The sequence below is a fragment of the Musa acuminata genome, chromosome BXJ1-4, assembly GCF_036884655.1.
Source record: "Musa acuminata AAA Group cultivar baxijiao chromosome BXJ1-4, Cavendish_Baxijiao_AAA, whole genome shotgun sequence".
Lineage (NCBI taxonomy): Eukaryota > Viridiplantae > Streptophyta > Magnoliopsida > Zingiberales > Musaceae > Musa > Musa acuminata.
The window spans coordinates 24,763,621-24,789,410 of record NC_088330.1 but is presented as its reverse complement, the minus strand read 5'-3'; the positions used below and the strand labels follow the sequence as shown (position 1 = coordinate 24,789,410).

The following is a 25,790-nucleotide window of genomic DNA, read 5'->3' as shown; positions in this document are numbered from 1 at the left end:
CAAGTGATCCAAATGTCAATGGGTTCATCGATTGTCTTCCCTCGGTTCATCAATAGCATTTATCCATGTACCCCTAACATATATCAGTTCCTTTGTTTTCTCAAAAAGTAATGAGATCATGTTGATCCTTAATGCCATGATGTCAATAGAAAAAATCCTCAAGAGAAAGTTGGCACTCATAAAATTGCTAGCTTAGCGAAGAAACAGAAGACGATCTGATTCAAATTTAGTGATATTCCAATGTTTCTTATTCTCAAATGGCATAAAGCTGAAGTTTATTTAAAGCAAACCTTCAATCACCAGCTCTAGATCCAAAGTAGTGTTCATGGCAGGCTCCAGCAACTGAAACTGCTTGAGATTGATCTTTTCCGATGTCACAGCTTCAATGGCACTTCCCAAGGGCCATGCCGCCTCTCCAAAGAAATCAGAATCACCATATCGAACCTGCCTTACGAGTGTGATGTTTTGCCGTGGCTTCAAGCCTGTTCAGTGAAAAAACAACGACAAAAATCAGAGTCAAGTTTCATGAAATTTGAAGTACCTTCAAGGATCATGGACCGTATCTCACCAAACCCATTCACAAGCAAGGTGTACTGGTAGACGAGATCCATGCATACATATGGCAAATCATTCTTGCGAACATTAGGATACTTGGTTTCTACGGTGTTCATGGTCACTTTGCATGCATGCTTGGCAGCTTCCATGAAGTCTGAAGGTTTAGCCATGGCAGAAGTTGCAGCAGGGTCTACGAAACCCACCTATATATGTATGTATGGTTATGATCAATAATTAAGATAAGAAAAAGAGTTGACCTGATACGATGTTGTTGAGTGGAGTTGAAACTTACATCAGAAGGTCTATCAAAGAAATATGATGCACCATACAGAGTTTTCTGCCCAGCTCCACCACCTCCATTCCACACCCCTCCAAATGTACAACTTGAATATTTGCATGGTTCATCAATTTTGAGGGCCTTGATCACTTCATTCCTACATTTGGTGAAGCTAGAGCCCGAAGGGGAAGATGAAGCATTGTAGAGCTCTCCATCATAGTCATACACCCCTTCATGGAAGGAAGAAAGGAACAATGAAATTTTCAACATTGTTAATGTACACCATAGTGTATAAGCTTGTTTTTATTGCTTGATGTGATGCTGCTGTAGGTTTCATTAGCCTGCTATTGTGGCTTAATAATTGTTGTGTTTTTCATTGGCTGGATTTGTGTTGATATCATATGGAATTGTTCCCACTATCCTGTGGATGATACTCTTTCGACCAGCAAGGTAGGGGAAAGCATAATATTCTCAATATACTTGATGCATGAAGGAAAATCATGATCACAGTCCTCTATGAGCAAAATTTGGTCATTTAATGATAACTCGATCCTTCCTCCAATAGGCTTGCAAGTAGCATAAGGAAGAAAAAAAAAAAAGGAGGATCCTCAAGTAATTCATTTGTCAAGGTGGAAGCTAGTACAGAAAATGACTTGTCAAAGGGGAAAGATGTTCGTAGAGAAGATGGATCAGCCAGCAGAATGTTTGGTTAAGGTTGCGGAGAGAGGAGAACAATGAAAAATGTACGGAGCTTCTAATTGCAATGGCAGTTGACTGAAACAAATGAAATTAAAATCCTTTGGAAAAAATATATTGTATGTCACAATTGTTCTTTTCGAAAATTAAGGCTAGTTTCAAGTGAATTTCACAATTTACCTAGTGTGAAGATAGTAGATTTGTTTGATGATATGTGTTATGCATGTCATAAAATATATGTAGAAGAAAAAATAGCAGAATTAAAGCACCAACCACACAAGGTCACTCAGGCATGCTTTGAGGATCAATCTCAAGGATATTTTCTTAATTCATCAAGTAAAAAAGGAAAAAAGAGTCTGGAAGACAGATGGAATTTATCAAGAAATAAGATCTTGGACATATCATTATTAAGTGATAAAAACAGGAATTATGTGCATTTAATATACAATTCATCTGTCATCTTTAGCTGGGTTTCTGGTGACAATATTAGAAACTTTCAGAATTTGCATGTGCCAAGCAGTTTGGAACTTGAGGCTAAATGCCTACTCTGAAACTGATGTTAATCTTTGTTTGCTAAGTTAAAGAGGCACTCATACAACAAAACTAGAGTAAATGAATGAACACATCAATCAGAACAGTATGATGCTCTAAATAAGTAAAAGTGAAAAATGTAAACACACAATAAGAGTGTTGGAAACAGAATAGCATACCATTGTAGCCACCCAGAATGCAGTAACTGTATGATTTAGTAGCAACTTTTAGGATTTGGGCTCGAGCAGCCAACAGTCCATAGTTCAAATAGCTGTCATGCCAAGAAGTCAGAATTAGGTTTGCAGCTTCAACATTTTAAGAGTAGAAATGCCAGAACAACTTCATTAACAGCTATCAATAATGAAAATTGGATTTTGCTGAACTTTTGAAAGTCTAAAAGAAATAAATACTCATAATCTCCATGCCACTTCTTTAAAGATAGTCTTATTTGAAAATTGCATGTCAGATCTCAGTAGATCATGAGTAAGCAAGTTGCACCTATGAACATATAAGTAGTATTTGGCTCCTTGAAGGAAGAGTTCCTTGACATATGTTTCCTCTCCACTTGGGACATTTGGAGCATTAGCAGCAGCCTTCTCAGAGATGGCATAAGCCATTTGAACAGAACCACCACCCAGATCAACCACTCCAATTGATTCAGAATATTTGTTGCCCAAGTGCCCTAACAAATAGTTTATGGCGACCTACAATGGAAAAAGGAACATAAATCATACTCGTTAAACAAATGAAAGAAAAAAAAAACATGAGGCTATGGTTTTAGTTCTTGGTTAAAAGCAGTTTAACAAGATGTTACAGCAACTTGTTCCGAAGACTAGAAAGTGAATGTAACTTTTGCACAATAAACCAAAATATTAATTTAAGTTGTTTCAGGTTGTAAGGTTGTCCATCCTTTCTTGGTCAAGCTAATGTTGATTATGATTCAGCCTTACATCTTGAGTTGCAAGATTTGTGTGTGTGTTGGTCTTTGGTTTCATTTAAAAGGACTAAAATGATATTATTAAACTGACAAATAATTGATCCTTGATTAATATGTTTTGTTATAAAAGACAAAACTCATATTGGAGTATTTCTTGAAATGAGTACTGATAAAGAACATTCTTTGGAAATGTTTTCCTTTCTTTTCTTGCTCTATCCAAACTAGAACGCCGTGTGCAGATAATTGAACCAAATATATCAGACATATTAAAAATATATATATTAGAATTTATTAATAAAGTAGGTCCTTTCCCAAGTCCCAACAACTTAAACCTTTGGGATATGCTGAATCCAACTAAATCTTATCAGGATACAAGAATGGGTCATGATCTTGAGTCTAACTCCTGCTTTTATTATTTTAGCCAGCGTTTGATTGCTCACAATCGGGTCTGATTGTGCAAAATTTGTTGCTATTTTGTTTATACCATCCTGCACTTGGGTCCACGTGTCAAAGTCTAATCCAGAATGCTTATAAGAAGATGTTAGAGTGATTGGGCCTTTTTATAAAGTTTATGCTTATATGCCTAATCTGGCTTGTATGCTAGGGGTGTTTGAGACGGAATTAATGGTCATCCAATCTAAGCTTTGTTTTGGTACCAGAGAAAGTAATATGTATTAGGTCCTTTTCCAACAACTTAAGATTTTAGAACTAGTAGTAGTTGTTTAATCTAAATTTTATCATGGTCAAAGTAGGTCACAACTTTAAATTATTCAACCCATGTTCGATTGTCATAGATGTGTCTCTGAAGAGACATTCTAGTGGTTAGGTGCAATATGCAGAGTTATGATATAAGGAATTCTTATCATATTATGTAATACTTAAATGGAAAGAGCGAATTAAAAAAATGCCATAGATGTGGAAATTATAGATTGGGCCATTCATGGTCATTTTATAGCTCAAGCTTTCTTGACCATATGTCACTTGTTTTGTCTATGTTAGCAGTATATGAACTAAAAAGACAAGAAACTAGTGACTTTGAAATATTATTAGTTTGTAAAATGTACAAATTCAAATGCTATAATGCCAAAAAGCCCATCTTTAGATCCATCAAGAACTGGTTCTGCTCATCTGCTAATAAAAAATCATGAACACAACAAACTAGTGATGTTGAACTGTTATGATGCTTTTGTAAAACGAACAAGTTCAAATGTCATACCCATAGATAAGATCCTTCTTGATATCCACTAAGAACAGTGACCCAATCATCCACAAGTTCTAGTGAGCTCTTTTCTCGAAGAAGATCCCTGACCTGTAGAATTGAAGGTATAATCGAAACAACTCAACTAAACAACTCGACTCATAAATATACATATGGAAGAACATGGAGGAAAAATGTATAATATGCTGGATGAAAATCTTATTTAGAACCTAATCCGAGGTGATACATACTGCTTGCAAAATTTGGTTGGACTTATCTGTTCCCAGAGATCTCAAACCTGCTGTAGCCTGCAAAGAGATATCAAATTTCTGAAAAATCATTGATTATTCATAGAAAAATAGCTTAAGAGGAACTTTGTATTCACGCATATTCTAGCCAAGATGGGATATGTGGTAAAGTGCAACTTAAAATTCAAGAAGACTGCACAGAAGATTGGGCAAAAATTTTATTGCTTATTGTAGTGCAAATGCCAGATAAGCAATGAATATTAAGAAAAATACAAGCCAGAGAGGAACTTGTTAAAAACACTGGATATTTGAATAGTAGAATGATATGCATCGTGGATTAGTATTTCAAGCAAAATTAAACGGGTTCACAAGGAAATCCACATGTTTGATTCGCTGTTGGTCCTAAGTATGGATTAAAAATGAGTTGCATTAGGCCATTCACCGTCAATGTAGAATAATTTAGGTTTATCCTTTACTACAATAGTTATATGTCAAATGGGTTTTCTTATCGGATAACCATGTCCTCTAGCAAGAGGTTTTAATATTTTTTATTATCTTTGGTTTCATTGAACTTATTAGATCTCATAAACATGGATCTTAATGGATTCTATTATAAATATCTCTTTACAGACTATTAGTGTGAGATAAAGCATAGTATGAAAAAGAAAGGTTTACCCCCACTCTAATAGGTGTTTTGTTCCTCAACTCCTCCGGAATAACGCCTACAGCTTTTTCCAACAACGGAAGAAGTGAGTTTGCAGCTGCTTGAGGATCATCGGCATATGCACTTAACCCTGGTTTTACCTACACAAAAATGATGCAACAAGATGAGAAGTTGAATTGAAAATGATGAGTGGTTAAATTGATCTTGGAAAAAAGAAAAGTTAATTTAAAAATGCTTCAGAAGGGGTTGAACTCTTTGTCCTTTCATTTTTCTTTTTGATATATTTTATTTTGCAGTTATTGAGGACATGAAAAATTGCCTGATTCTTATCATAATAAGTTTTTGCACTACACTTTTGTAGACTTCGCAAACAATGTACTCATGACAAATTCTGTCTATTAGCTTAGAATCGATAGCAATACAAAGTTACAAACCATATCAGAAGAAATTGTTAGAAAGGATTGCTGAAACTGCAAATTGTCGAACAAATACAACATGAAGGGCATGTAAGATTTGAGGACGTTTAAAAGAATTAGCTCAATGATAGAACAGCAAATGAAGATGTTATTGGCATATCCGGATTGGATCAACCTAATGTCTTCACTTAAATCTAATAAGATATTATATTGTTCAAATACAGATTCAATCCTAATAATTATTATAATGGATTCAAGTACTGGTCTTTTTGGTGATACCAAGCAAAAGAGGTCAGTATATTATCAAAAATGATAGTATTATACCAGTCCAGTAGATCATAGAAACTAGTATTGGATCGATATTTTAAATCCTTATTATCATATTCTGGCCAAAATTCAAGACAATTTTATGAATACTATTGTTTAATAGACCAAGCTATAAAGCTTCATACCTGTGATGTCAGCTTAAATTTATCATTAAGTAGATTGTTGGATCCATTGGCATCCCTAACAACAAATAGTAAAGGACTACTTTTTTCTTAGAAACAATCTCCTAAAGAATTCAAAGGTCTACAAATTCAAGTCTGGATCCAACATTAACCTTATCAAGAATTAGATCGAATTCCAACTAGTACCCTGTCCAATGGTTTAATGAAATATAATGTGCAAGGTTCCACTTATTACTCCTAATTGAAGCTCACACCACAGCAGATCATGACTAATCCTGGAGATGCTACATGTAGTATGTGTCACTTTGCTAAAAGTGATAATGACTTAGTAGTAATGTGCCACATGTATTTATTTTATTATTTTCACTTTTCTCACTTGTGGTTAAGATTGTGAAATTTTATCCTCCTAGATTTTGCTCCATTAACCATGTTATAGTCTGTTCACCTACATGTTATCCAATGAAGAACAACAGAAGTTATACTCTTCATTTAAAAGAACAGAATATTTCCTTCACTGATTCTTGGGATGAAACATGGATAATGTATAATACTATAGATGATTTCATTTCTCTTTATAAAAATCCTTTCTAATGTTACTACAGAGAATGCTGTTATTGGTGTGAATCACTAAAAGAACTGATACCACATCAAAATTTACAAATAACCCCTGCTCTCCATAAATCTTAACATATTTTAGTTCTTTGTATGTATTCCATCAATTTATGAAATTGCATCAGAGATTTTGATGTCAAAGTACTTTATATTTTCGAGCTTGTTTTGTTATTAGTTCAGCCAATTTAGTCCTCAGCCTCACCATATAAATTGACCACCATCGTTTTCCCCTTCCTCCTACATTGCTAACACCACCTTTATCAACATATTCATTATTATCATCCTCATTCTCCATTATCATTAACACTACTGTCTTGATGACTATCATCCAGCAACCCAACACCTTCCTCCTATCATTTGATCATAAAAAAAGAAATAGTTCATTTTATTTTTAAAAAAAAATTGAAAGATTTTTTCAGTACATTAAATAACATGCATACCGCTTACACATGGACTTGACCCTGAGATCTATCACTTGTGCAACGATACACTAACTAACACAAATGTATCAATAAAAACGATCATTTTATTTTAAAAATTAAAATTTATTATGATTTTTGCAAAAGATATGAAATATTCACAGAGTAATATGTGCTAGTGACAGAAATTGATGTTAGGGAATTAATTGCAAATTTGATAAAAATTAAGTGTTCAATTGGAAATTTCTTTTTGGCCAGGCTTAAATGTCTTGTGATGTACAGAGACAGCAATGACTCCATAGATGGGTCCCACGTGGTGTCCATCATTCTCCATTCACAAACCAGGCAGGTGATTTAGGCAACCCATAAACAGGTAAGTAAAGTATCTATCATTTTTCAATTAATTTTATCATAAATCCAGAGGTTATATACAGCAATTCTTTATCTGTTTCCCTGTGTAATGGATTTTTCTTTTTTGTAGAGAATACAGGAAATTTCAATAGCTAGAAGTTCATCCCCCATAATTTTCAGGTTCTTATTGACTGAAAATTTTCAGTCTTTTTAATCTGCTGAACTTAACCATGACTTCTAGTGCTTATTAATTACCTACAAAAAATGAATTTCTTGGCTTCAAGAAAACAAAAACTGAGAAACCTCCCCTGTTCTTTACTTATTAGAGAATTTTCTTCTTTGGAAAGGACACCGTTCGGAGAGAATAAAATTGACAAACTTGGAAATGCTTAACCCCCTTGTTTTCCCACTCCTTCCATGTCAAATCTCGAAGAAATAACGTGAAGATAGCATCCCTGAAACGTTAGTGGTATGAGTAACATGAAAAGAGGTCCTCCACACAATACTGGTTGTTTCAATCAACGCCCACCAAAAGAAAGAAAGAAAAAGACAAAAGAATCTGAGAGGAACAAGAAAGGAAAAGAAAAGAGAAGAAAGGAAACAGCAAACTCGTATATACCTTAACGAACAGCTCAATGTCGGACCCTATATGGACGAGCTCCAACCCGTCGTCGAAGCAGTAGACATGGACTCTGCTCCCCGTGCTCCCGGCGTCGAATATTACGGCGTAGCGCCGTGACTCAACCGCCGCAGCGCCGCTGGCCACGAGCACCCGGCCGGTGGTGACGGGCAACGAGATCACTAAGAGAAGCAAAGAGAGAAAGGCGAGGAGGCAGCGGACGCGCGCCATTCTGCCGCTGCTTCGCCGATCGCGTCTGCAGCGCGGCGGTTGGGCCTTGGATGAGCAGAGATAAGCCGTGGAGTGTGATGCGCGTGGGACATTTAAAAACACATCCCACCACGTGGCAACAACATATCCGATTATTATATTATTATCATTATTGTTATTATTTCATTCTTTGGACCAAATTCATATAAATATATAAATATATATATATATATATATTATATGAATTATTATATGTGGTTCACTGACGTAAATGCTAATTAGTTCATTAAGTCACAAAACCCAACGTCAGTGTTGGAGCTTTTTTATGGTTTTGCTTTGGAAGATTCGGAGGAACACCGCATCCACTTTACGTGTTTAACGAGTCACCGTAGATACGCACTTTTAGCATTCAAAGTAATTAATTATGCCAAGATGGCTTATTTATTACCCTAAGATAAAGCGGGCACACATGAATTAGGTGGACGATTAGTGTTGTCCACACATTCCATAGATTTTATTCTTTTACTATAAATTATATAAGTATAAAATTTTAATTAATCGAGGAAGCGATAATACGTATCCACATATATATTTTTCTTCTTCTTCTTTTGAATCTATTTAACCCAAATTCATGCCTGATATGATCTTAAGATCGAGGCTTTTGGTCTAAATTACAATACTGAATTAAAATGAATTTAAATTACAATTCGGACCTTATGATATCCAGAATCCAATTTTCTATGAATTCAGTTCTTCATGAGCAAATATTTTTAGATTTCAGATTATTTAATCACTGGCCTTAAACTCTAACCCATTATATTCAAACAAAGTTACAATCTCCATATCTTGATGAGGTTAACCTCCCAACCACCTCCCTTACTTAGTTTATAAATAAATCTCTCTCTTCTTTCAATTTTATTGTCTATCCTTTTATTTTATTTTATTTTATTTCAAACAAGCAATCAAATTCTTTTACTAATGTTGGCCCATTCAAATTTTTTACTTCATTATTACTCTCTCTCAATGGACTTTAAAAGTGTTTTCTTTGGATGTCATTGACTCAGTTTCCTATGGTTTTTCTCCATGTGTTGTTTCCCATTCAGAATCAAGTCAAATCAATTCCTATGGAGTCATTTTCTAGGAATTGACTATATAAAAACTGTTTGCATCCATACACTATTAACTATTCATCTTGAAAACGACCAATGCACCATTTCATTTCGTTCCTTCTCTTGATATTGATTCGATCGAGATAAGTAGAAGCAACTTGTAAATAATCATAGTTGGTGTGTCATCAATGACACAAGCATAGTCACGGCAACATTAGATCGTAGGATGTTCCAAATACACAATTACTCCATTAGTTATAGTTGTATTTTGGGCTTTAAATTTAATTAGTTTTCTGAGTTTCTTTTACATCTTTTGAATTTTTTCTTAGGCTCAATTGAGAACAGCATTTTATTTTATTTTATTTTTCATAAATTTATTATAAAATTTTCTTTGAGGCCACAAATTATTGGTATCGAATTAAAGATAATTCAAATAAACAAAAAGGCATATCATAAGATCACGAATCACGACGGTGGGTTTCTATTGTGGCCTAACCATAAATAATAATAATAATAAACTGGGCCACGTCAGCTCCCTGTTTCCGAATTCGACTCGAGCTCTCCGCGGCCTCCCTCCCTCCACCGAACCATAGGAGACGACGCTGATTATAAAGGCAGCGCCCCACCAACACAGAGAAACCAAGAAATCTTCTTGCAAACCCTTTCTTTCTTCTTCCTCTTCTTCTCCTTCGCCTTCTCCTACTGCTTTCTCGTGAGCTGAGGGCGCTACAGAGGGCCTTTCCTACGCAGCGGCCAAGGCGAGACAAGACGGCGACAGAGAGATCGACTAAAACCCTTGATTCCTCTTAGGCCGCTGTCGCTGCTTCTACTGCCACAACTATTTCCTTTGCCTTTCGGGCTGAGAAGCCTCGTCGACGAGGCAAGAAGAGATACGATCGATGGCACAAGAGTGTGTGCAAGAAAAGGCGTCTCTTCTGCAGACGCAGCAGCAGCACCAGAAGACAGGTGAGTCCGGAACAAGAAACCCTTCTTCTTCGTTTCTTGGGTTGTTCGTTTCTTCTCTGATTTGCCTACCATTTCGGGAATCTCAATCGACGCGGGTTTTGATCCTTTTCTCATTCAAGATTGCGTCTTTATCGCATGACATGATCACTACGGCTTCCTTTTCGTCTCCGCCTATTCGTCCAATTCACCAATTTTCGTCGGGTTTATGAATGTTTATGCTTGTATTGTCTCCTGGTAGGTTCTACGGCTAAACTAATCCGCAAATTGAAAGCGGCTGCGAAGAAAAAAAGTGAGATAACACGAAGAGCCTTCCTGAAACTTGGGAATCAACTGGTTGACAGGTGCCACTTCATTACTCGCGTTGCTTCTTGATCATTGAAATCGTTCAGGAGTGAATCTAGGGTTCGCAAATTTGACTATTTCTTCTTTCTCCCTTTTGCCCCCCTTCTAAAGTTTGGATCATCTTCCTAGGTCCATTCCCTTACAAATGCTTCCTTCTAAGATTCTGCCGAAGACACAGCTCTCCAAATTGAGAAAGGTATGATGTGGTTGCTGCTATATCCCATAGTTTTTACTTGTGTCACTGACCAGCTTTCAAAATCTTGGTGTTAGTTCCATACTGAATCTTCTATGCTTCGTGTTGTGCAGAATTTAGTGGTTCCTGCTGATGACATTGTAACAAATAAAGGATATGAGAAAGTTGTTCGGCAGAAAGATCCTGTCGCCGTCAAGTCATCTACTGATTCCACTGTGGATGAGGAAATCTCTCACACCACCTCGGTAAGAAAGTTGAACGCTTCCTTTACTTCAGCATGTACTTATCAGAACATTTGTAACCTTTTCACATTCTGTCTTTGCATAAGGTGCTAGCTCACATAATATACTTTGCTAGTGACCGCATAATACTTTTGTCTGGCTTTGATCTGTACCAAGTCCGCCACAAGTATAGCACTTCCACTGTCGTCAAGCTATGCTAGTGATGCACATACATCAACGATCTCATTGTTACAGTGGTATCTATTGAATTATCAGTTATCTTGGTTATTCTCAGTATAATCTTTTGAGTTTGAGCTGTTGGGTTTCGTTCATAAGGTCAACATTGAATATTGGATTCAGTAGACAAATAAGCGCTCGAGTTAGGTTCTTGATCTTACCGCTGTTAATTATATGTGAAACCTCATAAAATCAATTAACAGATGATAGTGATGTCCAATGTTTAAAATGATAGTAACACATGTTGAGTTCACTCAGATATCTAATTTAGCTAAACATAAACTTGTGGTTGTTCATTACCTTCCGACAGCAAGAGACAACACATTGGATAAACAACGGTATCATCCAGAACTTTCATTTGGAGCACCTAAGATTTGACAGATTGCTTAAGTAGGAAAGATCACTTACATGAACTTCCCTGGTTTATTGATGTCTGAAAATGTAATGAAATGAACTAGAAAGTAACTATTGTACTTGTACCAGTTCGAGGTCTGTAATGTCATTGGGTATCTTTGAATAGGCCATAAAAAAATAGTGGACTAAACTGACTGAGGTCTTAATTTCCAGGACACATAGTCTAGAGCCTTTAAAGTAAAAGAAGCAAAGAGAAAATAATGTAATTATTTAGAAGATAAAGCAGTACAGGGTAAGAAAGACCTGATATGGTCCACTCTAGCCAAGAAGAATGTGAATAACTTTTGTGAGCGCAATAAAGTGCATTGTTATGGAAGGTTTAATTTTGCATGAAAATGTCGACAAATGGTCTTGGGGCATGTACAAGATGTTCTATGGTTTTTGGAGGGAAGAAGAGTTTGTGCTACTTTAACCAGAATCCAACTTATAGTTCAACGAATACAAGATATCACACCATGGGCACATTCAATATCACACCTAAATTTCTGGAGGATAGCTGCCACATTTCTTATGGCATTCAAGTTTACAGAGCTTACTAAAACATAAAATTTTAGTTGTGAGAAGAAGCAAGCAGAATATAAGCAAGGCAGTGCCTCTAGAGTTTATCTTGATGGTGGTTAGGTTTATCTTTTTTATCTTCCGCCATTTTTTTATTTTTCTTTTAATTTTCACTTACGTTGTTGTTGATGAAAGCGGAGGTTCAGGCAGAATTAATTCTTTGCACCATGTATCAATCATATATATGTGTATATATTATCAGCCAGTCGTGACAACAGGTAAACTATCTATGGAAATTTCATGTGTTAGGAGACAGCTATAAAATGATAGTTCCATAGGTAAGGTGGTTGACACAATTTTGATTAGATTTTTGCATCACAAATGTACTGCTAAAGCTGAAGTAATCATAATCTGGAAGTAATATTGGTTTAGAGCTAAAGTAACATGACCAAGTGATAGAAAACAAGGAGTCAATTGCCTAGTTATTGAGCAAAAATGATCCTTCAATCACAACAAATTAGTTACAGAGGCTTACTGGAGAATGCCCTTTCTTCCATTTTGAATCATCAGATGTATTAATTTTCAAGTGCATGCTGTTGGGACTTATTTTGTAGATGCCTTGACAAGTTGGCAATATTGTTATGATCATTAGATAGCATATGACTAGACATTTTTCAATCTATAGTTACTGCTTCACATGCACTCTATTGCTGAAACTATTGATTCTTTTATGTAATTGATGTAAATAACGAGTTTAAATTTGAGCATTTTATCAGTTTTTAATAAACTGAAAGATCAATTTCCAATGTTGATGCATTGCATTCATTTTCTTGAGAGAACAGAGACTACAGTGCTCGTTACCATGCTGGTAAAGGCCTCATGTTTTGTATCTATATATTTAGGATGTCTCTGGGCTTAGCAATGATACGGAGGATCCGGATCATGTTATTGATGCATTGGATGGTGACAGCGAATTGGCTATTGTGGAATATGTGGATGATATCTATAACTTTTACAAACTTGGTGAGGTATGTATTTTCTCCATCTTAACTTCTGTTATTGTCAATAAAAATATGTTGGCTGACAATATAAATTTATTGCTTTTCTTCATATAGAAATGTGGAAGACCTCGGAAATATATGGACTTCCAGTTTGAGATCAAGGAAGAGATGAGATCTACTTTGGCTGACAGGCTGATCGACGAGTTCCACTGCTATGAATTAATACCTGAGACTTTGTATCTCACATTTTATATAGTTGATCAGTATCTGTCAAGGGAGGAAGTGATGGAGACTGACTTAATGCTTGTGGGAGTGGGTGCTATGCTCATTGCATCTAAATATGAAGATCCATTGCCTCTTGGGGTACCAATAATTTTTCTAATCAATCTAATTCAAGTTCTTTGCCTTTTTCCCGCTTACGATGATTCAGTTAATGTCGACATATGTGCTATGCCTATGTTCAGATTGAAGACTGCATTGACATCACACATGGTGCATTTAGCAAGGAACAAATATTGTCCAAGGAGAAAGCAATTCTAGAAACACTCGAATGGAACATTACTGTTCCGACGCAATATGTATTTCTTGCGTATTTCCTGAAGGCAGCCATGTCTGACAAGGAGGTGGGTTTTCTTATGTTTGAGTTTTTTTTTTTTTTTTTTTTTGTCTTCAAGATTCTCGATAGATGCTTGTGCTGATGAGTAAATTAATCCAGATGGAGGACATGGTCCTCTTCTTTTCCGAGTTAGGACTGATGCCGTATTCATTGATCACTTATTTGCCATCCTTGGTTGCTGCCTCTGCTGTCTATGCAGCAAGGTGCACCCTTAAGAAGACCCCACGTTGGACAGAAATGCTCGTGGAGTATACAGGTTACTCAGAGCAACAGTTACTGTAAGTGGTACCAAATTTGATTTCTAGATTATGATCTTTGCACGTTTATTGATCCATGAATCTCTCTACATAGCGAATGTGCACGCGAGCTGGTTAGCCTTCACTCGTCAGCAGCAGAGGGTAAGTTGATGGCGGTTTACGAGACATACTCAGACGCAGAATTTGGAGCCGTTGCGTTGTATCCTCCTGCCACGGAACTACTACAGTCGAAGAAGTCTGCTTCATCATGAGCTCCGAAGACATGGATCGAGGGGGCATCCGATAGTTGCTTTACGATAACAAGATGTAGATCCTGCATAACTTGTTGAATTGTGGACAAAATAAGAGGAGAATGGCTTTGGACAAATTCTTCTATTATTGTATAAGTTGTTAGGTTCTCCCCAGTACTTTTTTTTTTTTTTTTGGTATATATATTCCTTGTTTTGTGTCAGTTTATTTGTTACCCTAAAATAGGACCATCACAGTTGGGTTGGGTTGGGGTGGGGGGGGGTGCGCGGATGCGGGTGCGCGCGAATAAAGAGCATTGTTAGCATTGTAAATCTTAACTATAAATCTTTGCCATGTTTGATAGCATTCTGATGCTACCTACTTACTAAACTGGAAGAATTTGTGCAGGAGAGGTTACTTTAGTTGATAATCCCTCTGTGACAAATGTCGTCCTATCATTGCTTAGCTATCTTTGGTGAGATTTCTGGTTTATTTGGTGATCTGTCAAATTAAAACTTTTGGTAATCAATTGAAAAAAATTCCAATCCGATGTTTTTTCCCATGAAATAAGCCGCCCCCTTTTTAACTGTGGAAAAACTTTTGTTTTTAAAAGTGTCTAAATTGCTTCATTTACAAAGTTGAAGCACTGTTACTGAGGTAGCCCAGCCAGACACTAATTAGCTTCGAAGCTTACTGACCAAATCTTTACCAGGAACCAATAAATCATACATATTAAGTAAGATCCAGCTCGGAAATTGTCATTGGCAAAAACTAAACAAACCTAACATAGGAAACGGGGATGCTGGAAGCCCAAAAAGAAATCTACATGAAACAGTTGGGCGGGGGAAGTTACAAAATTTTGAGTCCATAAATTGCCCAGGAAGGCCAATCCAAATACTGGCACTTGAGTCTGTACAAGGGCGGCCGGGCCGATAACATCGGTTCTTGGTCAAACCATGAAAACAGTTTCGGAATGCCTGCCTCGAGTGTGTGTACAGCTGCTCCCTCAGAACAAAATTGAGATATCAGCAATATTTCAGACTCAGACAAGGCTGAAACTATTTCGAATGTTCAATCATTGGGAGCTTCCATGTGTAGAACCTAAAGAAGACCAGGCAAGAACCAAGTATTACGACACAGCCTTACCATCATTAGAGAGAGCAAAATGAGGAACCGCCGATACGAGTATGTCATAATAAACATACAAAATAATGTCGGTTCAACGATGATAGAGAATAAATCAAAAGAAAAAAAAATCCCTAAACTTAAATTTATTTATTTATTTATTTATTTTTGCATGAGAAGCGACGAATCAGCTACACGTACAGATCTCAGGACTTTCAATTTCTAAATAGAGGTTTTATCTGAATGAGTCATATCACCTATTCTATCTTCCAAGTACAATCTATGGATTCTTAAAACTTCCTTTTGGAACTCATGCAAAAGCAAAAAAGCAATACTGAACTAAGAATTCAAAGAACTAAACCTTTGAAATTTGACCCAGAAAGAACTCTAAATTTAGCTCCGATTAAGGCAAATACAAGAAAATGTTAACCACCTTGAAGGAGATAACGCCAAAACTTGACCCCAAAAAGAACTCTAAATTTAGCTCTCATTAAGGCAAATACAAGAAAATGTTAACCACCTTGAAAGAAATACCTCACTGTGGTGCCAACACTTTGACCCCATAAGGAACTCTAAATATAGCTCTCATTAAGGCAAACACAAGTAAATATTAACCACCTTGAATCAGATACCTCACTGTAGTGCCAAAAAAAAAGGTCTAATAATGCACATCTAATCCAATGGATTGACCTAACATCAAGAATCATGAAACATTTTGCATGAGTTATTCATATAAAAGAGATAAAAAAGAGATAACATTCACAATGCAATCTTTTCAAAATTAGAGATAAAAAAAAGGGGAAACGAAAGAAAATTGACGTATTCATATAAAACCGATGACATCTCACAGAAAATCAGAAACAAATCCCTCAGGATCAATAGATTCAATTCATAATACAAAAGTCAGTCCACTACTTTAATCACGAACGATGATCATCATAGGGATTTTATAGCACGTCATTTCCTAAGCGCTTCACAAAAAAGTTCCATTTTTTTCACAAATAAAAGATGCCTGAGAGATGCAAACCACATAAACAACACCCGAAAGAAGTTGGCATAATCGGATGAATACGATTTTAAGAGTAAGAGAATCAATCGACAGGTTTCCTCAGTTCAGGTCTCCAAAAATCTTCCGCATCGTATGTAACCTCGGAAGAACGAAAGTTATCTCATCTCGATCATCCTCGGAAACCATAAGAATCAATCGAAACAACAACAAATTAACACACACACACACACACAAACACGAAAAAGAACTTCTTTTCCAACACCTAAAAGCAACAAGAACCAACAAAATATGCTGGTGATATAGCTTGGCATGAGAGCAGAGAGATGGCTTGCCAGATGGCCCCATTTCCGCCGCCAACGCAGCCGATGAATGCCTCTCGTCACTGAGAAGACGTTAATTTATAGATGGGATGGGGTGCCCTAATTTCGACGATGAAAGAGCGCACAACGATGAAATAATGGGCCATCATGTTCGGCCCACAAAGGCGCTCGGGGGCTTTGCGGATTCATATTTAAGTCTCTTTTCCATGTATTACCTAAACAATTAATCGAGTAATTTGTGGATTCATATCTCCTCCTCTATATTTTTACCGATGAGTTTATTTGATGACGATTTGATTTTTCAAAATTTAGCATCCAAATTTTGGAAACACATTCAAAATTTATATTACGGGTTTAATACATATTTTAAATATGAATTAATGTTTGATAATTTTATTTTGTATCATTTTTTTTTCAGATATAAGGGTGTAAGCTAACATCAACCTTTTAGCATGCTAATAAAAAATTTCAAAATTTATAAAAATATCTTATGATATCTAGCCTCGTCAAAAATATCTTATGATATCAACTCCTTCTCTCACATATTTTATTTATTTTATTTTCAAAGATTATTTTTATATTTATTTATATAATTTTTTATTTATTATATATTTATATCATATATTTTTTATAAGACTATTTTTATTTATTTAGTTATTTATTTTATTTATTTAAATAAAAAATAATTATTCACTTAGAATAAATATTAAAGATATTAGAAGGGTAAATTTATCACATAATTTTAAATAAATTTTTAAAATATAAATTTATTAAACAATACTTGCATTAATGTATATTTAAAATATAATTTTTATCTATTGTTTATCGATGACTCAGAATATTCTACAATTACACATTCACTTAAGTATTTTTCTTCAAATATATATTAAAAATATAAATATATTTCCCAACATATCTTTAGTATGATTATAGTTTTCAATCATGAAACACTCGGAGTCTACACTTAGTGATCATTATTTCTATTGAAAAAAATAAAATAAAAAACTTAAAATTTATGCTTATGTTATCTTTTTTATATCTTTGTTTTTGGACTTGGAACTTGGATTTTGAAAGTTATAAACAATTCTGATTTGAAGGTATCACTCTCTTATTTGGTTAGCTGGTATGAGTCATTACCTTAATTTAAAAGATATCAATCAGATTGAGTTCACTTGAGTTTTTAATCAGTTCAAATCGTTTAATTAAATTGGCTCAAATTTATAAATGACATGAGCTTAATTTTATAAATATTATCGTGTCATTGGATTAAGATTTCGATTTGAATTAAATCGATTCACTTAAAAAATATATATTGAATTATTTAAAATTATAAATCGATTAATCAAATCGGAGTAATCGGTTTTAAATTGATTCGATTAGATATATTCAAATCGATTTTGGTTCAAATTATTTTATTTTAATCGAACTAAATTAAAAAAAATGATTCGATTCAATTCGATTCGATCCTTAATGGTTTGGTTAGCCCTACTCCCCGTAACCAATTTTGTGAAAGTAAAGCTCACATCAAAATTTTTATCAAGATTTGGAGGGGAGATGAAGAGATAAAAGTGATTTCTCTATTCAATTTTCTTTATCAATTTCTACTTGGTGATTACTTAATCTTTTCTTCTTCCATATTTATTTTGTATCCCATCGCTATCGATCATGGTCGACATCGAGATTATATTCTATGATGGTGTTCTCGATTGAAGTTGCATGAGAAAGTACAACAGTCTTAGAAATCCTACGAGACTTTCTAAAAAGTAATGTAGATAATGTGGAATATAATGATGGATGCATACACACGCCTTGTCGTAGAAGATCTATGTGCGCAATTCAGCTGCATGCCTTTCTCGTGTTTTCACGACATTTTAATCAATTTGCCAGGATCTTGGAATCAAATTCTTTAGCATTAATATGCACGGAATCGAACACTAACTTGACCCAAAAATTCAATCTATCAAGTAAGTATTCACTAACCCTAGTGTATGTATCATACATCCGACTCGTTCATAACATGAGAATATTCACACATGCATGTTGTTTCTCTAATAGACATGAATCTTAGGCGTCAGTAAACCGCATGTTAATTCTCGGAGATATCGATTACGGTGAGTCACTACGATCGCAAGATCACCATTTCTTTCTTCAGCAACCAAGAAAGCTTTCTCGACAATGGCAATACACTCGACACAGTAGGGAATCATGCCACGGCATTCACACCAAGCAGTAGCGTCGGCAGCACCACGGTGATCTCCAGAAACGATGCTTCTTTCTACGGGCACAATGGTTTCAACCCAAGACTGGTCTCTCGGATGAAAACAAATGGAGTGGATAAGCTACGAGCAGACTGATTGGACTTGGATTCCTTCCCGTTCAACACAATAGGAAGCAACAGATGGTGACCCTGAGAACCAAATAAAATCAAATTCCAGACACAGCATCTCCGATGAAGTCTTTTCAGCTTTCAACGAGTTGAACGTTGACTGCGAATGGACCATCTGATGTGCCTTGCTTGTTCTGTCTATCCCACGCGTTAGCACCCTAAAATTGTGCTTTGTTAAAGAGTATCGGAGTTCGATGGCTTATGGCTCTCCTGCTTTATTCCTTTGGTCCCAAGCAAGACTTCAGCGATCAAAAGCAATCCACCTTAAAACTAATCCCAGGCATCTTCAAAGGTTCGATCAACACTCTTCTTCACGCTATTCTATTCTTCTCGAGCTCAGCTGACAAACGATTCCAATTTCCTACTACGAGCTCCGGTTGGCAACAAAAGTATTTTAAATACAGCATTACTGACAAGGAATTCGGCCTTTCTATGCCTCAAGAGTCAAGTCAAACTTGATATTTTAGATACAGCACTCGCATGACCGTCTCATCTCAGATGCTTCGTCCCGCCTACATGATTCGACAGCCGACGGCGTTGTCATCGTTGAAGTAGTCGCCGAATACCGTAGCCTGCGACTCCATCGGGGGCGGGCGATACGCCGGCATTTCGTAGTAGGAAGGGTGATGATGCACGTAGTGAGGCGGTGGACCGGGGTCGTAGTACGGCATGGGAACTGCGACTGGCTCCATCGGGTAGTACACTCGCGCTTCGGACGGCATCAGCGCCGGGCTCATCATGCAGTTCACCTGCGGAATTGTTATTGCAGTTGTCGGGTAGAAGCTCTTTGCTGCGTCGGGAGCATCGCTTCCTCCAGCATCACCGCCCTCCTTCGAGCTCTCCTGACCTTTACCGGCGTCGTCCCCGCCTCCTCTGTTGTTGCTCTCATTGCCGTCGATCGAGTTCGGGCTCTTCTCCTTCTCGGGGTTCGACTTCGCGCATCCAATCATGCCTTCTTTGTCCTTTTTTTTCTTGCTTGGCTTCTCTGTTTTCTTCTCAGAAGCTTCATTGCAGCACGTCCCCTCTCCCTGTGGTTTCTGGGACTCGTCGGACAACAACTCTGCGCTTTTTCCGACCTTTGACAACTTCTTAATGAGGATTCCGACGTCGACGTTGCCGATGACCGTAAGTTTGGGCAGAGTCGGGTGGATTTCTGTTCTCAGCACACCTGAAACCAGTATGTTCCGGTGCAGGAAAGAAGTTACACACGGCTCGCGAAGGGAGTAAAGGGACACAGAACAAGAAGTTAAATGGGAGCTCATGTTGTGCACCTTTGATGCTCAAGGCCTTCGACACTTTCCTCTTGCAGCCCTCGCAGCAGTTAACAGAAACCTTCAATTCAACTCTCTGCAGCCCATATCTTGTCATTCGGACGAATGAACATGCACTCAGATAAATCAAGAGAGAGAGGAAGATCCGTGTTGCTGACCTTCAAATCGTCCTCCTTTGCCATTCTAAACTTGGTTTGCTCTTGGGTGAGCAAGGAAGCGAGGCAGGGGCTCGGAGAATAGAAGGGAAAGTTGGCGGCGATGGCTGTCTGTCAGTTCATGAGGCTCGTCAGAGTCTTTATATACACCAACATCGAGGGTCATCTAGGGAATTTACAGAGACAACTCATGCAATGTACGTAAAGGGAATAGTAGAGCTTCTCCACAACCTTGCATGTTCTCCGTTGCCCGAGGCACAAAGGGCACACTGATTGAGACTTCCATCAGAATAAATATACCCCAAAAGTTGTCGTAGTAGCAGATTCTCCTGATCACGAGCGGAAGGTCCTCTCTGCATCTAATGGCATCAGAAGAAAAGTATGGACAGACGCATGCCTTTCAGCACACCGCACTTGCTCAAATCTGACAACTGAGAGTTCGAGAACAGCTTGAGCTTTGCCTCTTCAAAGCTATACTGATACTCGTGTATCGGTACAATCAATGATCAAATGTAGTTTAATCATAGAATGCACTTTGGTATAGTATAATCATACGATGGAAGGGAAAGCGCCATGCATGCGTTAGGAGAAGCGCATATCACAGACTAGCATGCAGAAGAACATTTATAGTTTGGAATATTGCATGTTGCACGTGCCGTGGAGTTGACATCAAATCAAATTACTAATTTTTTTAAATCAAATGTTAGAAAAATTATATATAACATAAGAAATCATATATCGATAAAAAATTATTTTTCAACCCAATCAAGAGTCGATATATGGAGAACAATCAGTTTGTCACGTTAACACGAGCACGAGGGAAGAATATTTTTTAAAATAATTTTAATTCTAGGAATATTATCTTCACTATTCTCTATAAATAAAAACATGGTAGGTATTGTTCTGCATCTAAAACCTTATTTTCAACTCTCATATTAATATCTCAAATTAATTGAAGTATTAGATCGATCTCGTTTAGTATATTCCAATATTAGTTTTATCGGTGATGCTCAACTTAAGGACTCGTCTTGAAGCAGCACCATAAGAAAGTGAGTCATTAAAAATATCATCAAGGCATTTCATTTCAATCTTTGAAAAAAAAAAATATATATATATATCATATTTGCATAATTTTTAAGAATGATATCAATAATTATATATATAATTATTAATTATTTAGTGGAGGAGTGTAGTTGAATCGGAGACAATTTGAAAATTCACAATCTTGCATCATATGGTGTATTTAAAATCAGATTTTTATTCAAGACATACTATTTTCTCGATCAGCAATCATAGAAGCATACACATGCGTAATCAGACAGGTTTGAATTAGGAATACATTGTCCTTCTCCATTCTTTTCCTTAATGCATTGTTCTTTACAAGCAGATAAGTTGCAGCCACCATGATTCAAGTATTCTTGACATCTTGCTGCGTCCACCTTGGTCACAATAGCGTTGACTGCATATTCCACATAAAGAAAATACATTTGTATAAATATCATGGTATGAAGTCTTTTAAATCTAAAAAAAAAAAAAAAAAGAACATCCTCTATATGCTGTGAAATAAATGTTAATGTTAATAAAAATAAGATGCATATTGGGGCTCAGAAATCGTAGAATAATTTGGCCATAGTTACTCGACGAAAGAAAGAAAAAGAAAAACTATCCGAAGGTAATCTAATAAAATTTAAGAACAAATAAAGAGAGATAATACCGGAGGCGAAGATAGTGAGCACCAAAAGGAAGGAGACGAGGGAAATTTTTGCCATCCTTCAATATGAATGATATTTACTTTTGTTGAGTAAACGACTTCAATTAAGTCATATATATATATAGTTACACGGGCCATGAACAATCATTTGAATATATTATATCCTTGCATTCTTCTTTTGAAAGATATAGTCTTTACTGCATTTGCATGGTTGCAGAGAGCATGAACAATCATTTAAATAGTTTATTTCTTTCCATTCAATCATTTAAATAGTTTATTTCTTTCCATTCAATAAAAGATACAGTATTTATAGCATATTCTAATTTTTTTACTGATTATGTATTATCTACGACCATACATATTTTTGGCTAATGTGTGACCCCAAAACCTATTTGAAAAATTAAATTGAGTTGAAATATACTACTTGGTTGATTTAAAAAATTTTGAGTTTCCATCCTATTTGGATATTATCATGAAATTTACACGAATTCGATCAAGTCAAATTAGGTACTTATTTAAAAAAATTAATCAAATTATCGATTGAATTTGTTGAGATTCGTTAAAGTAATAAAAAATTTCCCTTTTTTGACTTACTTGGTGATTTTTTTTCTTTTAGAATGTTGATGGTAAAAATTAAATGGAAGTTCTAAAGCATGAATTAAGAATGTTAGTCAAAGTTTTTAAATGGTTCGACATGGCAATACTTATTTAACCATAAAATATTTAAGGAATCTTATCATTAGTGAATTTTTTTTATTGATCGATAATCATAATCAAAATCTAATTAGATCTATAACATATCTTATTCAATTAAATATAGCCTAATACTATTACCACTAGTGTTTCTTTTCATAAGCTCATACGAAGAGTTTTGTCATTTATACAATGGGCTTTAGCTTATTTTAGGGTCAAGAATTAGAGAAGAGGTTGAAAACTTTTATGATGATGATGAAATTAATTAATGAATCCAAAACATAAATCTTATATGATAATAAGAGATATAAGAGATACTATGATTATGAATATAAACTACCAAAGGATTTAAAGTTAAGTTAGAGGATTAGATGTTAAACCATAGGATAGATCGACATGACAAGTAATCTATCGATAAATCGAAAGATGAATTGATGATTGAAAGGATCAGATGATATATCATAGAGGTATGGTCGATGTATCAAAAGGAATGGTCACATACGTTGTGTCATCGAAGCTTTGATTGAGTGCCTAATGGGTTTTGATCGAAGTTAATTGGGCCATAATTATGTTGCTAATAGTCTAAAATGTGACTTGATTAGGCTTTGTCGAGTGGAGGCTAATGTGGGATACAGTGTGCTGGTCAATGGGCCATATTGAGCTCTTACTAGGATATTGTGGTATTGCCTAGGCAATGAAGCACCTATATAGGTGATAGCGGTAGGACCTTTTGGCATATTTTCTTATCTTATAGAAGTCTTTATTCGGTTCATGCATGTTCTTGAGTTTGAGTAATGTCATGAATTTGTAAAAGGTGTGAGGAAATTGTAAAAGCTTATAAATAAGGTTTAGTAAGCCTTGGAATCCCTTTTTATAAATTATTTAAAATAAAATAAAAAATATATATTAACGACATGTCCACCTACTTATAGAAATTGTTAATGAATAAAAAACTCTAAACAAAAATAACTAATATTAGATTAGTGAGTCAAATTCTTAGGAAACCTATGAGATGACTTACAAAATTTATATAAAATATATAAAATAAAGGTTTATATTTTTTTTTTGAAGAATTCATAGAAACCTATGAGATGACTTACAAAATTTATTCAAAAATGATATTGCCTTCTTAGAAGAATGTTCAAACGAGACAAGTTTGAGAAATAACCCTTCTTACAAGAGTTCATACAGGAATGTTGAAACAAGGTAAGTTCTAAGTGAGAAATGACCGTTCTTACGACAAGACTCAAAAGATATATGAAGAAAAATAATCCAATAAGAAAAAATGTCAAGACCAAAAACGAGCCAAATAAAAATTTAATTATATATTATGAAGATAGAGAATAAATACTCTAAACTTAACCAAACATATTATTTTCTATATATCTCACCAACGACAAAATATCCATATAGCTATTTGTAAATAATTGTAACTTATAGTTTGGTTTTTATTGTTGTTGTTATTCAATTCATATAAAACCATTTTAATATACCATTTGTTTCTCATGTTACCCCCTATAATAAACCATTAGAAATACTCTATAGAGACCCCTTATAATTATACCTTCAAATGCCAAGTTAAAGGAGACGCCCTGTAGTTCAAAAATTAAAAATAGAAAGAAAATAGAAAAAAACATTTTGCCTTTTCCCTTTCAAAGTACCAAAAGAGACATGAAATTTGGTGGAAAGAAAACACCCGCTTTTTCTAAATAGAAGAGTTAATTGTTTCCTTCACAAAATTGTTTGGCAGTCTTCACAAAAGGTTTCTAGCAACATATATTTTCCATTGGTCTCCGTTCGACCAACAGTGTAAATTTGCTAGTACTATAAGAATTATAGAATCGGCACTAAAAAAAGTTATAAACAAGAGATTGTCTCTTCTTATAGATATTTTTCCATCACGTAGAAGAGTAAATGTTCTTGGAAGTTACTGAAGCAAAACTATTTCGTAATGCTATGTCACAATTCATGCCTTTGAAAAGTTTTATCACGGAAATGTTGTGGAGTTGACATCGAATCACAATCCTTTGATCCTTTTTAATAGTGTTTGATAATGTTCATATGTTATACCTCGATTACCCTTGTGATCCTTTTAAGATTTCCTACATAATCATGATCGTATATGACCAATTTGAGTCGCTTTTGGAACTCATTCTCCTCCGACCATGACTATGAGATTGGCCAATTTCATATATATCTGTCAACTTACAGCTATTCCATCGAACATTACATTGCTTATCGAGTAGGTTAGGTTTCCACAAGAAGGCTCATTACTGCCAAGTCAAATTCCACTCAATAATCCATGTTGCTTACCATTCAAGAGTAATAAATTATACATATTTTATATACATAAATATAATATTTACTTCCATATACAATAAAACTTGTAAACATGATGAAAACAAGTATATATAGTTTTGTACAACAAAAGAATATATGGCTCAACGATGGTGAAAGGGGAAGGTTGGGTGCTTGACCTCCACATCTTAACAATGAGAAGGGGGAGGGGGGTTTCTAGAGCTCCGTGGATAAAGTGGTGGCAGAAGGGCAAGGTCAGGTTCCGGACTTCCATGTCCCAAGAACAATAAGGGGGGTCAAGCGTCCAACCCTCGTGCCTCGATGATGAGGTAGTGGTCGGGTTTTCTAACCTTTGTGGCTTGACAAAAGTCAGTAACTCTAACCTCTGTTGTGGCATCAATGACATGAACTTTGATATGCTATATTGTTTCAACTCATCAATGATTCTTGTTTGAGATCAGAGTTATATTAATTCTTATTTATTCATACAGATCCTTCATATGAAGGAAAAAATATTCCTTATTATGCACTAGTCTCTCAAATGTCTCAGATTGCTTG

The 25,790-nt window shown here is 35.6% G+C and overlaps 3 protein-coding genes, 1 long non-coding RNA gene and 1 other non-coding gene across 7 annotated transcripts; 1 reads left to right on the top strand and 4 right to left on the bottom strand.

Annotated features, from left to right (window-relative positions):
- Window positions 1-158: 158 nt before the first annotated feature.
- On the bottom strand, window positions 159-8,281 carry LOC103973994 (probable apyrase 2). Its single transcript, XM_009388703.3, has 9 exons — window positions 7,973-8,281; window positions 5,118-5,246; window positions 4,446-4,502; window positions 4,213-4,305; window positions 2,558-2,763; window positions 2,239-2,330; window positions 848-1,062; window positions 569-758; window positions 159-482 (listed from the first exon to the last, which is right to left on the bottom strand). The coding sequence occupies exons 1-9, from the start codon at window positions 8,201-8,203 to the stop codon at window positions 280-282; spliced, it is 1,416 nt and encodes a 471-aa protein (XP_009386978.2). The 5' UTR covers window positions 8,204-8,281; the 3' UTR covers window positions 159-279.
- Window positions 8,282-9,950: 1,669 nt separating this feature from the next.
- On the top strand, window positions 9,951-14,705 carry LOC103973995 (G2/mitotic-specific cyclin S13-7). 2 transcript variants are annotated; one of them, XM_065170546.1, is made up of 9 exons: window positions 9,951-10,257; window positions 10,496-10,598; window positions 10,729-10,795; window positions 10,906-11,037; window positions 13,065-13,190; window positions 13,278-13,526; window positions 13,628-13,786; window positions 13,979-14,057; window positions 14,131-14,705. In XM_065170546.1, exons 1-9 carry the CDS (start codon window positions 10,191-10,193, stop codon window positions 14,184-14,186), a joined length of 1,038 nt encoding a protein of 345 aa, XP_065026618.1. In that variant the 5' UTR covers window positions 9,951-10,190; the 3' UTR covers window positions 14,187-14,705. The 2 variants fall into 2 exon arrangements, with proteins under 2 accessions (XP_065026618.1, XP_009386979.2); XM_009388704.3 differs by having other exon boundaries at window positions 13,879-14,057; window positions 14,131-14,694.
- Window positions 14,706-14,941: 236 nt separating this feature from the next.
- Window positions 14,942-16,768, bottom strand: LOC135650889 (uncharacterized). 2 transcript variants are annotated; one of them, XR_010501652.1, is made up of 2 exons: window positions 15,910-16,768; window positions 14,942-15,365 (listed from the first exon to the last, which is right to left on the bottom strand). It is a non-coding gene; the product is annotated as an uncharacterized LOC135650889 (long non-coding RNA). The 2 variants fall into 2 exon arrangements; XR_010501653.1 differs by having other exon boundaries at window positions 15,924-16,768.
- On the bottom strand, window positions 16,492-16,581 carry LOC135672724 (small nucleolar RNA Z159/U59). The gene has a single exon (XR_010513080.1). It is a non-coding gene; the product is annotated as a small nucleolar RNA Z159/U59 (small nucleolar RNA).
- A 2,735-nt stretch (window positions 16,769-19,503) lies between the features above and the next one.
- On the bottom strand, window positions 19,504-20,652 carry LOC135672474 (heavy metal-associated isoprenylated plant protein 35-like). Its single transcript, XM_065180952.1, has 3 exons — window positions 20,534-20,652; window positions 20,376-20,451; window positions 19,504-20,272 (listed from the first exon to the last, which is right to left on the bottom strand). Exons 1-3 carry the CDS (start codon window positions 20,555-20,557, stop codon window positions 19,617-19,619), a joined length of 756 nt encoding a protein of 251 aa, XP_065037024.1. The 5' UTR covers window positions 20,558-20,652; the 3' UTR covers window positions 19,504-19,616.
- Window positions 20,653-25,790: the final 5,138 nt, after the last annotated feature.

Excerpts from the sequence above, each read along its gene's own strand:
- LOC103973994 (XM_009388703.3), bottom strand. The coding sequence starts at position 8,203 with ATGGCGCGCGTCCGCTGCCTCCTCGCCTTTCTCTCTTTGCTTCTCTTA. Across the intron at positions 2,331-2,557 it reads TACTACTTATATGTTCATAG|CTATTTGAACTATGGACTGT; the intron begins GTGCAACTTGCT and ends TTGGCATGACAG. Across the intron at positions 483-568 it reads CTTGCTTGTGAATGGGTTTG|GCTTGAAGCCACGGCAAAAC; the intron begins GTGAGATACGGT and ends TTCACTGAACAG.
- LOC103973995 (XM_009388704.3), top strand. The coding sequence starts at position 10,191 with ATGGCACAAGAGTGTGTGCAAGAAAAGGCGTCTCTTCTGCAGACGCAG. Across the intron at positions 10,796-10,905 it reads AGCTCTCCAAATTGAGAAAG|AATTTAGTGGTTCCTGCTGA; the intron begins GTATGATGTGGT and ends CGTGTTGTGCAG. Across the intron at positions 13,527-13,627 it reads AAGATCCATTGCCTCTTGGG|ATTGAAGACTGCATTGACAT; the intron begins GTACCAATAATT and ends GCCTATGTTCAG.
- LOC135672474 (XM_065180952.1), bottom strand. The coding sequence starts at position 20,557 with ATGGCAAAGGAGGACGATTTGAAG. Across the intron at positions 20,452-20,533 it reads CAAAGGAGGACGATTTGAAG|AGAGTTGAATTGAAGGTTTC; the intron begins GTCAGCAACACG and ends TATGGGCTGCAG. Across the intron at positions 20,273-20,375 it reads GAAGGCCTTGAGCATCAAAG|GTGTGCTGAGAACAGAAATC; the intron begins GTGCACAACATG and ends TACTGGTTTCAG.